This window comes from Martes martes (assembly GCF_963455335.1).
Source record: "Martes martes genome assembly, chromosome: 9".
In the NCBI taxonomy this organism is placed as follows: Eukaryota; Metazoa; Chordata; class Mammalia; order Carnivora; family Mustelidae; genus Martes; species Martes martes.
Window position 1 is genome coordinate 64268933 of NC_137896.1, and position 17422 is coordinate 64286354.

Below are 17422 nucleotides of genomic sequence, written 5' to 3' on the forward strand. Positions count from 1 at the left end.
AGGAAAGGGGTGTGGGGGAATTTTCTAGTTCTTCACGATAATGAACCATGGGGCTGGAATCAGCTGTGCTCTACTTGGGACTGCAAACCCCTAGCTCCAGAAACCCTACAGGCGCCTTTGAAGGTCATGTCTTAGGAGCATGGTTCTCAGCTGGGGTACAGAGCAGGATTAGCTGTTGGCTTCTTAAGACTACAGGTGCCTGTGCCTACCTCAAGCCAACTGACTCCGAATATGCAAGCGTGGAATTCAGGTATGTGTGGTTTTAAGAAGCTCTGATTACCAAACATCCTTGGCCCAGCAGCGGCAGCAGCACCTGGGAGCCTAGAAGAAATGCAAACTCAGCCTCCTCCCCAGGCCTGCTGAATCAGACACGTGGAGGGTGAGGCCTGGGCAGTGGTCTTTGGGTTAGCGAGGCCTCCAGGTGAGCCTGAGGCTGGCTCCAGTTTCAGAGCCTCTGCTTTAGGTCTTCTCTTTGGGTCTAAGCAGCAGTTAGGAGAAAGTGTCTAAATGCGTGTCATTTGATTATTTCTTAGCTTGTAGCTCTGACAGCTCTGACCTCACTGCTCCTTTGCTGACACACTAATTCAGCAAAATTTTCCACTGGTCACTTTTTGTCTCTCTTTTTCTTAAGATTTAATTTATTTATTAGAGAGTGAGAGCACAAGCTGGGGGGGGCAGAGGGAGAGAGGGAGAAGGGGACTCGATCCCAGGACTTCCGGATCGTGACCTGAGCTGAAGGCAGACACTGAACCAACAGAGCCACCGAGGCACCCTACTCTTTGTCTCTTAAATTCCCCTGGAGCATTTGCTGATTCCTCCCCCAGTCAGGCACCACTGGGCAGCCTGCAGGACCCATCTTAAATTTTTTCCATCCTGAAAGTTTTTATTTTGTCTTTTCCCATAGAAAAAATAAGTGCCCATCACATTCATTTTGGTCCTTTTTATGGCTCATGTATTCTGTTTACCTCCCGTCCCCAGCACCCTTGGGCAGATAACTTAACCTCTCTGTTTTCTCATCTGTAAAATGGAAATACTACTAGTACCTACTTCTTCAAATGACGTTAATACTTGTTGTATTAACGTCATTTAGGTGCTTAGAATAGTACTCAAGTGTTAATTCTAGAAGTAATCGTTCCTAGCATTGAATAATGGATATATAACATTCTATAGTGCATAGCACATAAACCTAGCTTTTCTCACTAACAATTTTAGGGCCCTAAGCATTTTGCACTTTTGTAGCTGTGTTTATCCTCCCAAAAAGCTTCGTTTTAAAGCTTTTTGACAGCAAGTAATTTTTTTTTTCTCAACTCTGAATCTCCTTCTCCCAAAGTACCTAACATATGCTCAGTAAATGCTTATGACGTTGTACTGAGCTCCACTGGCAATGTAGGCTAAGAAGTCCCAAAGGAGCCCTTCCCAAGCCTGTCCCCCATCTCTCTTTCTTTGGGCCAGTGCCTTCAGTCCCTGGGTTCTTGATGATGTCATCCTTCCTCAAGGCCCTAGAGGAAGAAGATGGGTCTGGGTGCCTGGCTCTTGAGTCCAGTGAATAACACACTCTGCCTGGGATATCTCTCTTTCAGATAACAGGTTCCTCTGAAAATCATCCAGAATGGCCTAGACAGTTCTTCCTGTTTGTCACAATGTTCTGAAGAGCAGATCTCTGAGCCATGTGTCTGACTCCTTGCCAAACAAATGAAATTCCTACTTAAGGCAGTGTTGTCTTGAGGCAGCAATGGGTGGAAAGGGTAGGGAAGTGGTACATGGAGACCACATTGTGTCGTGGTGTCATACTAAATTGTACTGGGACAGGTGACACAGAGTTTGAGGACCCCAACTATCTGGGGCTTCCTTGCTTCTTTGTAAAAATGGCTGCCCTCCTACTTGAACTTGGACTTCCGCAGACTCTGAGTTAAGAGCAGAAGTGCGTCTGCAGCCACAGTCGGCAGGTGGTGGATGGGGTCCTCCAGGGTGCCCAGTCATATTCGAGCTTCCCCACCTTGCCTCTTGGGGCAAACTTCTTTTGTAACAATTGGATGTATAACATGAATATTCTATGTATTTGATTCCTGGACTATTGCAAGCCTATGAGATTTTGCAATTTCAAGTAAGTTTTTTTTATTACCATAATATTTTACATTTCTGTTATGTTTATGATAGTTTTCTAGAAGGCAGTAGTGTTCACCGAGTTATGAGATTTCTAAATTTCAGCAAGGCCTCTGATGAGGTCTATCACAATGTTCTTGTAGATGAAATTCCATGCACAGAACGGTCAAGTTAGGAGGATTTGTAACTGGTAATGAATTGGTGAGAGTTTGGAATAGGCAGGGCACGGGGCAGAGAGCTGCTTCTAACACTCACTGATGCCTTCTGCCCTCCACACTGGCCCAGTCCACAGTTTCAGTAAGTATTTGATGACAGGTGTTTACGACATGCTTGTCACATTGAAGTTTACACAACTTCTGTTGGATGATGAATATGTTGGTTGTATGGTTGTATGGGTTCTGGGAGGTGCCCAAGACTCCTTCCCTGGTTAGTCACCCAGTACTGCCCATTTTACTCCCTCACTGGCTTCTCAAATCCATCTTGTTCTCCCTATCCCTGCCTTCCCTCATCATTTCTGTCCTAGACTACTGCCTGACCTTGTTGCTTGAAGTAACCCCCCAGTAGCATTCCCTTGCCTCCAGAAGAACGTCCAGGCTCCTACGCATGACCTAGGAGGTTCTGAATGTCCTGGCCACAGTGTTTCTCTAGCCTCATCTCCTGCTGTTCCCCACCTTGAACTCCATGCTGTAGTCCTATCGGACTGCCGGTCGCTCCCCACATAGTCCATTTTGGTTCATGCCTTTGGACCTTTGCTCTGCCTTCGGTGGCTCCAACACGTTGTGTCCTCATTTCCCCTTGAAGACTCAGATTATCATTTACCCCACTGTATTGGAATTACCTGCTCATTTCTTGCTCTCAGACTAGACTAGAAACTCCTTAAGGACAGCGTTCTCATTTTGTTTAGCTCCCAGGATATAGTAAGCAGGCAATGTGTTGTTTTGATCCCAAGTGAGAATACGAAAAGATGTTGGCAATCTAAAAGGGAGACCATAAAACTTAACAGGGAGATAAAATTTAACAGCGGTTTTACTTGGGTTTAAAACAAGCAAACAAAGAAAACAAGTCCCGATCGAAGGACTGAGTACAAGGTGGGAGGAAGATGACTCACCACGCTCAGTAGACCATGTAAAAAAAGAAAGGCTGTGGTTTCAGTTGACTTTAAGCTCCATGAGTCAACAGTGTGATGCAACTCCAATCACCTAGTGTCAGAACAGGGAAAGTCATCATCCTGTGGTCATACCACGTGGGAGAGTCATGTTCCACTCTATGGCACCAGACCCTAAGAGTGGGGAAGCACATCCAAAGGAGGGCAGCTAGAATATCAAGAGAAGACAAACCCCACCATATGGGGAATTGTTGGAGGAAATAGGGGTGTTTCATCTGGAGAAGATGGGGGCTATCATGCCTAGGCTCACTGAGAACCTCCAAATGCAGAATTAGGCCAATGAGTAGATTGTCTCAAAAGAGGGTGGTGACACTTAGATCGCCTAACAATGGAATAGGCAGCCTGTCTTGTGAGCTCCAAGTAACTGTAAAGGCAGAACAGGAGCCTTCGAGGAAGGGTGCTGTAGAGGGATCTGAGCCCCTAAAGGAAGTTTGGACTAGATGTCCTTTTATCCTGCTCAACTCTCAGGCTAAGTGATTCAGAAGGTCCCTGAGTTCATATCTATGAAGTGTTGGGGAGGGGTGCCAGGAGCACTTTTCCTGATAGCAAAGCCTTTTGTCCCTCCTGGGGAAACATTGTGAATTACTGAATAGAAATTGCTTCTGGGCAAATGTAGTAAGTAACTAGCCCATTTAGGTTCAGACTTCTGGTTCATGCCTTCAGACTTCTGAACCTACGTGGGCTGGTCACTTACCTCATCACCCCATGAAATCTACTCAGGAAAGGCATCTGGTGGTCCCAATCCATGTACCCAGTGCCTTGCATTCTTCATTGCCCTTTTGTGGGACTTTGAGGTGACCACCACTTTCCCTTCACTTGTTTGCTTTTTCAGCTGTGGAGCTTCTTGGCTTCTGGGAGGACGTCAGGAGGATCATCTCACGATCCGAGCTGATAACAGGATTCCCCTATTCCTTCACGGCACCGGGCCTGCCCCAGTACCTGCAGAGCCTCACCAAACTAGCCATCGCCGCAGTGTGGGCGGTGGCGGCCCAGGCTGGAGAGCAGGCAGAGGCCGTTCCCATCTCCTTCTCTCAGCTGCTGGAGTCCTCTTTCCCCGAAGTGCGCCTGCTGACGTTGGATGCCCTGCTGGAAAGGTTCTCGACAGCGGCCTCTGGATTAGGAGAGAAGGGACTGCCACCCTTGCTGTGGAATATGGGAGGGACATTCTTGATGTTGGCTATGAAGGAAAAGCACCCAGAATGCTTCTGCAAGGTAAAGTCTCTGGTGTGCAGACCCTCCCCTCCCACTCCCCACGCTCTTTGGCAAGCTGACAGGAACAAGACCACGTGAGGCGGGATTGGGTTGGGCTTCCCCAGGAGCAATAGGAAGGGGATGCCGCATCCAGTAGGCAAGGACTCTCTTCGTACAGTGCTTGTCATGGCCTCGTGCATGGAAGGGCACTAAAAACGGTGATGACAATGGTAATGATGATGGCAGTAAGCCAAGATAAAGACTGAGAGTAAGCCACTCAGCACCCCAAGAAACGCAGCACTGAAAAATGGCTGTAGAATGTGGCAGAAGGTAGTCTTTGTCAACATGGATGTTTGAGGACAGTTGGCCACCTGGAAAGCATCATCAAAAGGGAAAGGCACTGACTGAGGAATCAGGGCATCCAAACTCTGATCCCAGGTCACTAAGGTCCCTTGGGTGTGTCACTGCTCCACCCTGTCTTGGTTCCCAAAAATATTAAGGGGGAAATAAGAAGTCAGTGAAGCTTTTTGAAAGCTACACCCCTTTCTTGGTACAAGTGATGATTATTTGGCTTTTGGAGACTTTTTCCTGAGTATTTTTTTTTTCCCATGGATCTGACACACACAGATACTGAAAATTCTCCATTGCATAGACCCCAGCGAGTGGCTTCCCCAGACCGAGCACTGTATCCACCTCACCCCAAAGGAGTTCCTGATCTGGACAATGGATATTGCTTCCAATGAAAGGTTTGCCCCCTTTGCTTCCTCTGCAGCCTTGGCACAACGTGTGGTCCTTCCCAGCAGTCAGTTAAATAATGGACTGGGGCACAGTCCTCACTTAAGGGCTTAGGTCCTATGTTTCCTTCTAAATCTCAGCCTAGGAGCATGTTCTAAGCTCAAGCTATAGAATGAGGTCAGAGTTTTCACATTAATAACCAAGAGGTAATTACTTCTGGAAGCATCTGTATGGCCTTGAGATGAGCATTTCCACCATTCACAATGGCATGGATTACAGACTATCGACAAGAATCCATCCGTGTGCAAAGTACATTTGGTTTTATTTTCTGTGTGTTTTTGGCTTACTTTTTCTAGGTCTGAAATTCAAAGTGTAGCTCTGAGACTTGCCTCCAGAGTGATCGCCTACCACCTGCAGACATGTGAGGAGGTAAGGGTGGCCTGTGGCCCAGGGTCTGGGGTCTTTGTGCTCTTATTTACCAGGAAGGTGTCAGTGAAAGTGAACTGTCTCAGCAAGCAGAGTCAGTGGGGCTGGATGTGTCCCCTCTGCAAAAATGTTATTCGTGTGGATGTTTCACTTTGTGTATAACTTCTGTAGAATTTTCTGAGCACCACCATCAGCATTTCTTTTCTCTTGTTCTGGGCATGCTTGATTTGAGTCCATAAGGGTAACACAACCTCCTCTCCTATAATACACACACACACACACACACACACACACACGCACGCACACTCACCCAAACCCTTTGTTTTTTCCTATTTTTCTAGCTAGACTCTTTTTTAAAAAAGCGAGTGAGCAAGTCACTAGGATTGCATCTTGGGCAACGAAGTATGAAATACATCCCTAAGGCTTCAGTATTCCCCCTGGAACATGGCCCAGCTGGCTTTGTATGGAGGCCCTGATGTGCCCCCTTCATCTCATGTGTCCTTTGGGGGAGAGGTGGAACCGAAGTAACCGAGACAGCTTCCTAGGAAGATGCCTTAGGACAAATACAAGTGCACTTGGGGCATATGAGAAAGCTGCCCCCAGCAGAAAATTATTAGAAGTAGAAGGCAGCTGGTACTACAGTAAAGTTACCGGATGCTCCTGGTTACACATGCCCACGCTGTGATGGTGACGGCGTGACATCCCGGGTTCCAATTCCTTACGGTGGAGCAGCACTGTCAGAGAGATGTGGGAGACCGGGAGAGGAACAAAGATGGAGGGACAATGTCACAAGCAAGGAGGAGCATTAAACAGTGACATTAAATGCCCTGCTATGGAGGAGGCCGGAGAAATCCAGAGGAGGAAGGGAGTGCGGAGCTGCTAAGGAGAAGACTTCGCAGAGGAGGTCATTGTATTCAGAGAGTGGCGGCTGGGCAGAGGGGACAGAGGGTGAGAGCTCAGCAGATCCACGGTTGCTGTGGATCATTCAGAGGCAGGCCGGGGGGCCCAAAGCTGGCTGGTCACTAGGAGAGACAAAGAGCCAGAAAAAAGTCAGTGGTGTGCGCTAGGGGTTTGAAGGAGAGAGGTTTGTAGGAAGGGAGAGGATTTGCTGGAAAAAACTGCAGCCCAGAAGGAAAAAAACAATTCCAATAAAGCAGTCACAGGGCAGCCTATCCCATCTGCTGAAAGATGTCATTCTCATCTACAGATGTGTCTTAACCAGTAGTCATGTGCATCTTAAAGGCACTGCTTGGTACTTGAATGAAGCAGTATTTGGTAAAAACTGGGAATTTTCTAGGGACAGAAAAAGTCACAAAACCATAGAGAAATGCATAAAAGAAGTTCCCAGGAAGACCTGGGAGTCGGCCTCTTCCTCAGGGTCCCAGCTGCTCCTCAGTTCAGTTCCACAGAGGGCCAGCAGTGGTTATTTTGAACAATTGAAGAGGCTTCTTTGATAGGGAAAGGAAAGTACATTTGGAACAATAATCTCCTTTCTAGAATACATAGAAAACCAGAGTTTAAAAGATGGAAACAATCCAGATGTCCATCAACTGATGAATAGGTAAACAAAATGTGGTATGTCCATTCAAGAAAATATTAGTCACAAAGAGTAACGATGCTGCTAAATCTGTAGCATGCACGAACCTTACAAACATGCTGAATGAAACAAGCCAGTCATAAAAGACCACATACTGCGTGGTTCAGTTTATGTGGAATGTCGAGAATAGGCAAATCCATAGAGGCAGAAAGTAGATAAGTGGTTTAGGGCTGGGGGTGGGGAGCTGACAGGATGGGGGATGGTAACTAAAGGGGACAGGAGTTCTCTTCTTGGTGATGAAAATGTTCTAAAATTGACTGTGGTGATGGTCGTACAAACCTGTGAATGTACTAAAAACTCAACTATGTACTTTACATGGGTGAATTCTGTGGTGTGTGAATTGTATCTCATTAAAAAAAATAGAGCTTTCTTTCTTTTTTTTAAAGATTTTATTTATTTATTTGAGAGACAGAGATCACAACTAGGCAGAGAAGCAGGCAGGGGGGGGGGGGGGAAGCAGGCTCCCTGCTGAGCAGAGAGCCCGATGTGGGGCTTGATCCTAGGACCCTGGGATCATGACCTGAGTCGAAGGCAGTGGCTTTAACCCACTGAGCCACCCAGGCGCCCCTAGAGCTTTCTTTAAATGATAATGTTAGTTAGGGTGCTGCTTTAAATGTTTTTGTGGAAACTCACCAATACAGTGGCTTAAACTAGATCACAGCAGTCAAAGCAGATAATGGTGGCATGACAGTACTGGGTCCCTAGACCTTTGTACCTTATTCTGCTGTTTTCAACCTGGCTTCGATCTTATGGTCCCAAATGGTTGCTCTAACTTCCACCATCTTGTCCTTATTCAGCTAGCAGGAAAGAGCGACTCGGGAAGTAAAGGTCACACGTGTTTTCTAAGGCATGACCCAAAAATAATACACCATTAGTCAGAACTTAATCAGTATTACTCCCAAGTGCAAAGGGGCCTGGGAAATGTAGTCTATATGCCCAGCCCAAAATTTGAGGTTCTGTTACTAAAGATAGAAAGAGCATCTGGCTCTGGGAGACAACAGTATTATTTGCGGCGGTAGCCTTTGCCAAAAGGCTTGTCTTTACTGAAGCTGTCAAGTACACCGACCTTCTGATACTCCATTGTGCATCACAAAGACTCCAGGAACTTTCTTGCTAGTTCTAGCGACTCAGTATTACTGAAAGACTGGTCGCACTTTCTTCCCTGGGCTTGTTTATTTCTCCCTAGCTGGGTTGGAAAAGCAACTAAAAAACTTTTCTTCCCCTGCACTAAGAGCTAATTTGCACGTCCAGTGTGGTGTAGGTGGCTCGGACCTAATTCCATGTCAGCCCCTAACTGCATCGCGGACCTGCCGTACGCTTTGTGCTTTCAGACCAAGGCCTTGGTGGCCCCCACACTGAAGCGATGGGTTCAGCTGGTTGCCGCCTCCTGTGGAGAGCACCTTCCCACAGACTCCAGGCTGGCCGCTGCTGAAGCCCTCACTAGCACCGCACCGTTCTTGCTCACCAGCCCCCATCCTGTTCTTGGTAAGTGCACTGAGCCCAGGGAGTGGTCCGAGGTCCATTGAGCCCAGTGAGCTAAAAGCATGAATAGATTACTCCAGGATAAAAAGGGAGGGAAGATGAAAACTGACCATGTGCTCCATACCTTTGCATCTCTCAAATGTCCTCCCCCAACCCTCCCAATTCCTTTTTCACAACAGCCTCTTAACTGGCCTCCTTTCTTTCCATCTTACCCCCAAAGCCATTCTCCTTACACTTCCAAAAGCCTTTCTGAAATACAGAAGTGATCATTGCACGCCGCTGCTTAAAGCCTTTGAATGGGTTCCCGTTGCCTTCGGGATAAAATCTAAACCCCCTTTCACATGGCTCTGTGCCCTGCCCAGTCCTCCCTGCTCCTCGACCACCGCTCCCCAGCACAAGGCTCCGTGCATGCTTGGTGGGGAACAGTTCTCGAAACAGACTGCTGCTTGAATGACTTCTGTTTGTCTTTCAAGACTCAGCCTTACTGTCCCCTCTTCTGGGAATCCTGTTCCGTTGATCTTGGTGAGAAAGGGGTGGGACAGGCTGAAGCCAGGGCATTGAAAAAGAAGAAAGGACAGGCTCAAAAGGTGTTTAGGAAGTAAATCAGTAAGACTTGGAGGTTAACGTGAAAGGAAGATTCAACAAATAAGAATAAGCCGTGGTCCCTGCATCCACAGTGCTGTCAGTGAAGTTGTGGGGAAAGGATTTACAGAATGAAAGAGAGAACTGGTTTTGTGGGTGGTGAGCTTCAAATTTTAAGCATTAGCACAGTTCAGACCAATGAAATGTCTCATGTGCCTGGATCCCTCTGGGAAACAAAGTTGTCTTTGATAATCCTTTTAATTCTTTCTTCTAAGCGACTTCCAAGCATTTTTCTTATGCCCAAAGGAGGACTGGAAGGGCCTTTGGTGATGGTGACTTAATCATCTGACCCAGAGGAGTAAGAGCAAAACTTCACCAAAAACTTTGGTGAAGCTTCTCTAGTGAGAATATCATTTGCAGCATTTTCTGGGTGACTCTGACTACTATAACAAACGTGTGTGGAATAACCTAGAATACTGAGTGAAATGGAGTAGTGGGTAAAAGCCATTGGTTCCTAATTAATTTCTGGAGCTGGCTACAGCATTCTAGGAGGTCAGTGGTGGCTGGTGGCTCTAAGAGCGTGAAGAGAAGGTACAGAACTGAGAGACAATGGACATAAAAGTTCGTGGGGACAAGCCAAGGACAGAGCGAAGTCATTTAAGGAAAAAGAGAAATCGAAATGGACTAAAGAGGGAAGATTGAGGATCTCAGGGGGTATTAATGACCAAGTTAAGGAAGAAAATACTAAAAAAGGAAAATATTCAACCCTAGAGAACAATTAGAATGGACAGTTTCTGAAAGACTGCGTAAAATGTAAAGCCAGATTTATAACAGAAAAGAGAGAACGAAACCCCAGAGAGAACGTTGCTGTTCCTGGTATGACTAATGCATCTGTGTCTCTGGTCCCGGGTTCTCTGTGGGCAGAGGAGGGAGAGGACAGTTGAAGGGGAGTTCTTAGGACAGGGCAGGTCCCCCATTGAAAGGCTAGGGGTGATGAGTGGTGGTCTTCTGTGGGCCTCCCATTGTGCCCCTGCCCAAGCCTGGGCCCATCCGCTGTACAGCACACATGCTTTCTATGAGGCCCTACCTACCTGTCAGCTCCCTCCTGAAGTCTGCCTCCGACAGGCTGGTCCACTATGGTCTTTCCCTGCTGTGAGGCACAGCCAGCCATTTCCGCCCCTGACTCCTCCTTGCCTTGTGTCTTTGACTTGATATTCCTTGCTGTTGCTCAGGTGCATGTACTGTCTTTTCCCGTCCCACTGTCCACAGCAGCGCCTAGCACAAGGACCAACAAAGCTCCTGCCAGGACGGATGGTGGTCAGAGGGTGGCCCCCACATGGACGTGGCATGGACTATCCTGCGTGGTTCCCTGCCCTTTTCAGCGCCTACTCCCCCTGCCCCCACAAAGTGTGATCTTGATTGAAACTTTGCTTTCAGAATTTATAAGCTCAAGCAGTCACTCAGATCAACACTGGGCTCATTTCCCCAAAGCATTCTTGATGCATAAGTTTCATTCCTGAGAATCGTGAGTCACTGTGGACAGCTGGGCCCATTATGGACAGCTTAGTCAGCTGGGCCACACCTTCCAGTGGGCCTTGCCTAGGGCTGCTTGCCTCCAGAAGCCTCCCCACCCCAATCCCAAAAGACATTTCCAAACCTGACCCCTTAGGACCCTCTCTCTTCCAGTGTTAATCTGACTGCCAAGTCTTCCTCTCTTGAAATACCCAGGAAGAAAGACATGGCTATTGCTCATTAAACACTACTCTCGTCCACCACGGATTGACTGATCGATTTTTAAAGATTTTTACTTATTTATGTATTTGAGACAGAGCATGAACATGGAGGAGGAACAGATGGAGAAAGAGAGAAGCGGGCTCCCCGCTGAGCGGGGAGTTTGACCTGGGATTCAATCCCAGGACCCCGAGATCATGACCTGAGCCCAAGGCAGACGCTTGACCAACTGAGCCACTCAGGCACCCCCCACCTCGACCCCCAGGATTTAAAGCAGTATCTGTACCTGCCTGTAAATTGAACCATAGGTAATTTGAATTCCTTTTGGTTTTCTCAGGATTGCAGGATACTCTTGCTCTCTGGAGATGTGTCCTCACCCTCCTGCAGAGTGAGGAGCCGGCCGTCAGAGATGCAGCCACGGGAACGGTGGTGACCACCATGTCACAGGGAAACACCTGTCAAGCAACAGGTACAGCGCTCTTATCGTTCAGCTGTGCCTTATGGCTCTCAGACAGGAGCTGGCACGCTTTTTCTGTGCATAGCCAGAGAGTGAATATTTTAGCCGTTGTTGGCCATTCGGTTTCTGTCTCTACTCTGCTGTTTTAGTGGGAAGACAGCCCTAAACACTAGGTAAATGTGGGCGTGACTGAGTTCTGATAAAACTTTACGGATAAGAACAGGCGGCTATCCAGATTTGATCCACTAGCCATAGTTTGCTGACCTCTGACGCCTAGGACGTCATGGAGGAGAATCATCTTCAAAGATAGAAATCTAATAAACAGTGTTGTTAGCTGGTTACATTGTCATCCGTTTTAAATAAGACTCAGTCGTGATTATCTGTGTGGTTACATAACCTGGGAATCATAGATCCAGCATTTTGTACTTCTGTTAGTTTTCACATGTGACAGAAACAGATGAGTGTGAGTCATGTTAACTGGGAGGAGAAGCAGGGTCACACCTCTGGACAAGTAGCCAGCTGGGAGGTTGTCTGCTCTGGTGGACGTGGATTCCCTGCACTCGGGTTGTTGGGAAGGACTTCTGGGTCAGCCATCCCAAAGAGAAGCCAGAACACCACCTGGAGGCAGGAGATCCCAGGCAGAGCACACTAGATGGCAAAATGGGAGCGGGAGTAGCCATACAGGGTTTGTAACCAACTCGGGGCTCCTCGTCCCAGTGGCTGGGAGTCCTGGAGGCTCCCCTTGAAATATGAACTTCCTCATTCTAGAGTCCTCTGTTGTCATGGCATAGGTGCGAGAAGCTGAATTTTTAATAATCTCTTGGTGATGCTGCTCCAGGGCAGGTTTGGTTGGGACCTGCTTTGCCTCTCGTGGGAAGACATACAGCTTGATTCTGGGAGTCATGTGCAAGAAGCCCTCTCCCCCCACCGCCCCACCTTCCTGGCCTGTCCGAGTTCCTGGATCTGTAATTCCGCCAGGAGTGATTCATTCCTTTTTCCAATTGCGTGTTTCCCTTAGAAGGACACACAGAACGCCCAGCAAGTGCTCAGTAAATATTTGGTGGAATACAGTACTCACGAGATTTCTCTAGGACCCTCTACACCAAACATGGGAAGGGTGACGGCATACTGGAATTCACCAGTGGACTTATTCCCTCCTAATCTTGAGAGTTGTTACCCGACTACTTTTATTTCTTTCAGAATTTCTCCAAGTTCACCTACAGCAAAAGTATATTGCCATGGTCTTCCTCCTTCTAGTTTGAATTTTTCCTCAAGAAATACAAACTAGTAATTACATATGGAGTGCCTTTCACATGTGAAAATCCATGTGTAAAAGCCTCTGAGGGAAATAAATATAAAAGGCTACCTATTTTTGTATTCCCCACCTTGGCCTATGAAAAGAGGATCTAAGGCGTGAAAAAGACAAGGATTCTATGACAGTGAAATGTAGTGTGTTACCCTGGACCAGAGTTCCTGTGCCAGAGAGATGAAAAGCTGTACAGGAAATTTCTGGAACAACCGACAATATTGAAATATTATCTGTAGATTAAAATCAATGTTAAATTTCCTGACTTTGATAACTGTACTGTGGTCTTGTAAGAGAATATTTTGTTCTTTGGAAATACAGAACTGAAATATTAAGGGACCAAAGGGGGACGCCCCCTGCTACATACTCTTTGATGGTTCAGGAAAAATAATCGTGTGAGTGTAAATAGTAAACCCAGATATGGAGTTACTGTACTTGCATCTTTTCTGTATATTTGAAATTCTTTCAGAATTTAAAAAAACTTTTTTTTTTTTTTTAATCCAATTCCACCACTTGAAAACAGCAACACAGGATATATTGCCAGACCATCTGACTGGTTTCCCAACAATTCAGTCCCTGCTGTGACTCCTCTCCCCTAAGTTATATGAAAACATCCTGCCCATTTTAACTCATTTTGAGTGAATTTTTGCGTCCCCAAAAATCAAACCCAAGCCAGATTCCTCAACGGTTTCAGCAACGTAATGTCACTCACTCAGCATTTCCTCATGGGTTCCTTGTTCGGCTTGGTAGCAATGCTGGGGCAGAAGTCCCTAATACATCTTGATTTGCTCAAGCGAAAAATACACATCTTTCTGTCTGGGACTGAAAAGTAGCTGAAGGCGAAGGAACACCTCTGATTTTTTGCTTTATTCAGAAGTTCAGCCAGCTGAGAACGATATTGTCTTGTTTTGACATTTCTTGAGGCTATCAAGCCGCTGATGGTAGCTTTTCTCGTTCCTCCAGCGCGCAGGAATTTGGTAGACTGTATTACTAATGGCTTGCTCTGTGGTGTTCAAAGTTATGACTAGGGAGTCTTGAATAGCTTGAAAATACAAGTCCTTAATTTTGTCCCGACATCAATGGCCTAATGAATGCTACAGTAAAATATTACTATTAAATTGTGGTAATATTTAATGTCTTCTTTGAGAAGGCTAAATATTGTAAAAAAAAATTAATTCTCACTTTTCCTCCTAAGAATATAATAAAACACAAGGACTCCCTTCTTCTGAGACCCCATCCTATAAACAAGGGCTGGATGTGGACAGAGAGCTTTGCATGTACGTTATCTGATAGTGTGCTGGGTGTGTGGGGACATGCAAGGTGCATCTTGATTGTGTGGTCTAGGGAGGTCCCTGAGAGGGGGGCTGGCCCAAAAGGTGGGGTAAATGGGGCACAGATGGGAGCATTTCAACGCAGAAGAAGCAGCTAGAGCCGAAACTTGGAGTCGGGGAGAACTTGGGAGCTCCCTGGGGGTCTGAGGGGCCAGAACACAGGGGACCCTGAGGCCAGGGGAATGGGGTGGGAGATAAAGCTGGAAAGGCAGGGGCATGCACTCTTGGGGTGATTCTGAATCCCAAGTTAAGGACTTCCTTCTGTGATGGAAGGCTGGAGAGGTTTTTAAACGGGAGAGCGGTGTTTTCAGTGGCATGACTGAGGGGCTCTTCCCAGCAGCAGTGTGTGCAATGGCCTGGGCCAGGGGAGGGAGGGAGATCTTGGCCCAGAGACCAGCCGGAACTGGGTCGCGAGCCACTGGCAGTGGAGATAGGATGGCAGGCAGACTACTGGTGCTGGTGGGAGGTGGAAGAGAAGGGAAAGCAGAGAGGGCTTCAAGGCCTCGGACCTGTGAGGTAACTGGAGAAATGCCTAGACGTGCCTCTGGCACCAGTGTAACAGTTGAGCCTCACCTTCCAGGAAGTGAAGCTACCAAGAGTCAGGAAGTGTGCTTAGAGGCCACAGGACACTGTGATCAGGGGCAGAGGCTTCCTTAGGCCTTGGGGAACTAGGTGATGGAAATGAGAAGACGAAAGGGGGCCTTCATCTGCTGTGGAAGCAAAACACACTGGCCCGCCCAGCACACTGTACAGTGACCCTGGGAGCCGCGGCCCCGGTACTAGAAACCACAGAAGGGGCAAGTGTCAAACCATTCGTTCAGACTGCATCCCAGCATGTCACTTCATGCGCGGCTGGCTTCAGCTATAGACTTGTGGCATCTGTCGGGTAATGATTCTGGGCTGCCTGGAGACAGCCCCCTGCTTTGATAGCCCTCGTGACGGTGGATTTGTTGTCCACCTTTTTTGCCTGCTGACCTCGTGCGTGTGCTTCATCCCACCCGGTCACCTGGAAGGAGAAACCCACAGCCCATCAGTGCCTCTCGGGCACCCCCACGGCTCCCTCAGCTTTGCAAGCACGACCCACCCTACTTCCCTACTCCTAGGTCAGCCACCAAGAGGGACAGCAGAAATGGCATTTCTGGACTCAGGGATGGGGGACTGAAATTTGCAGCTAGGACAAGAAAGGGTGCAGGCAGGCCTCAGGTGGGGCTCCCCTTCTCCTTTCCCTGCTCTGACCTTACTGTCTTTGCCAGAGCAGGAGACATCAGCTCGGCAGCCCCTGCTTTGCTGGGCTCCCGACTCTCCCCCGAGCAGCTCACTCATGTCGGTCCCGTTCACATCAGGATTCATGTTGGGTTCCACTCAGACAAGGGCTTCCACTGGGCATGGGGTGGTGGTGCGGGGGACCAACCTAGACAGTATGTACATTTAACTCGCTAAATCTGTGTGATTCTCAAGTTAGGCTGACAGAGTTCTGGGTAAAAGCAGCAGGGGAAAAATTCGAAGGGCTTCAGACCCCATACCCATCGTCAGTGTTGAAGGATGACTTCTTAGTAGCAACTTCTCATGTAAGAAGTGTAAAGGACTTTTAAGAGAGAGAGAGAGGCGCGTGGGCATGTGTGCGCGCACACACACACACACACATGGAAAGGGAAGCAAGCCCACCTGCCCGAGCACAGCTGGTTGTTCTTTTCCTTGGACGACTGGCTCCGAGTACTTCCATCCCTCTCTCCCACCAGGCTGCTTACCCACAGAAAATCATATAAAACTTCTGCTCATCCTGTCAGATAGGAATCTTCTGTGGTAACACACTAAATCCCACACCCCACCCCAGCTTCCCAGGTTCTCCCCTTCTCTGAACCCCTGCTGTGTTTGCCTCACGCCACCTCGTCCTTTGTGGTCTACTCTCTTCATGTAGCTTTGTCTTCCCAACTAGCCCTCGAGCTAGACACTCTCCCATTCGGTATACTGTGGGTGCTCCATCTGTGTTGACCACGGTAGGCTGCCTGACAGTAACCTGGTCAGCCCCGTGTTCCTAAGGAGATTAGAGTGCCCTCAGAACCAAGAAAGTGCCCCAAAACAGGCAGCCTGGCAAGAATCGGCTCTAAGGGCAACCGGAGCGGCAGTTCGAGTGACCCACCATCTGGGTCCCGCAGGGGAAGAGTTGGCAGCCCTTCTGTACCACTCAGGTCTGGTCTCAGGCTGTGGGGCCAAGGAGCCAGCTGGGGGCTGCAGGGACCATGGCCCTGGGTTACCCGGGAGATATGGCAGGAGTGTCTATGCTCGGCACAGGGACCCCCCGGAGACGCCAGATTCACAGCAGAGCTTACCAGGGGGGCGAAAGAGCGGGACAGGAGCAGAAGGTAGAAAAGTTGAGACTCAGACATTAGAGGACAGGGCTGTAGGCAGGTAGTTTGGTGTGCAGAATTGCAAGTCATCTGGCCTAAGGCACAGTGGAGAAGACAAGACCTAACGTCTGCCCTGTTTCCCCCAAACCGTGTTCCTCCCCCAGCACCCACACCCCTGCCCACTCGCACATGTGCCCCCATGCACAGCTGCCTCCCATGCAGAGCCCAGGAGTTGGCACGACAGCGCCGACACATCTCAGAGGTTCCAAGCCTTGAGCAAGCCGGGAGGGAGGCTGGGTCACTTTGACATTACACAGTGGCCCCGCAATGACGGCTGGTCAGCAAAGCCCCAGAGCCGTGGGGCTTGAGCTGAGTCACCGCAGCTCCACCCCCGGAACTTCCAGAACTGAGAGCTAAGGCCGCCTGCCCACCCAGCCTCATGCCTGGGGGGAGGCCTTGTGCTCTTGGGAATTCCCAGGTGGTCCTGGAAGATGAGCCCTCAGAACATGGCCTCCCTCCTCCCTCTGCCTCCCTCCAGCTTCTTCCTAACCTGCTCACAGGCGCTGTCCCCACACTGTGTCTCCCATGCTATGGTGCCAGAACCTGTCCCACATAGAGGGCTTTCTGCTCCGTGAGTGTCACCTGATGTGTATGTACCAGGTACATTTTTCTGGAACAGAATGGCCCAAATTAGAGAACTACTACAGGAGAATGAACCTGCACACCTTCTCCAGGCCTGACCTGCCTCTATCATTGCTTTTTGGCTGTTTTAAAATGCTGAATTGTTTTTCTCAGTCCCCCTTTCATGCCTGCCTAAATGGTCCACAGCTTTTTCTCTTACTGTTTAAGTGTGAGGCCAAAACTGGTGACATCGAGCATATTCGTTTAAGAAATAGTTATAAATATGGGGGCGCCTGGGTGGCTCAGTGGGTTAAGCCGCTGCCTTCGGCTCAGGTCATGATCTCAGG

General features: G+C 48.4%; 1 protein-coding gene across 1 annotated transcript in view; it reads left to right on the forward strand.

The window, feature by feature from the left end:
* The window catches only part of THADA (THADA armadillo repeat containing), a gene marked incomplete at its 5' end in the record, with an annotated part of 322555 nt that overhangs the window by 259950 nt on the left and 45183 nt on the right, over window positions 1-17422 (forward strand). The window contains 5 exons of the mRNA XM_080813492.1: window positions 4101-4480; window positions 5087-5205; window positions 5551-5623; window positions 8549-8702; window positions 11350-11481. Coding sequence (XP_080669618.1) covers window positions 4101-4480; window positions 5087-5205; window positions 5551-5623; window positions 8549-8702; window positions 11350-11481 — 858 coding nt within the window. The remainder of the gene's footprint in view (window positions 1-4100; window positions 4481-5086; window positions 5206-5550; window positions 5624-8548; window positions 8703-11349; window positions 11482-17422) is intronic.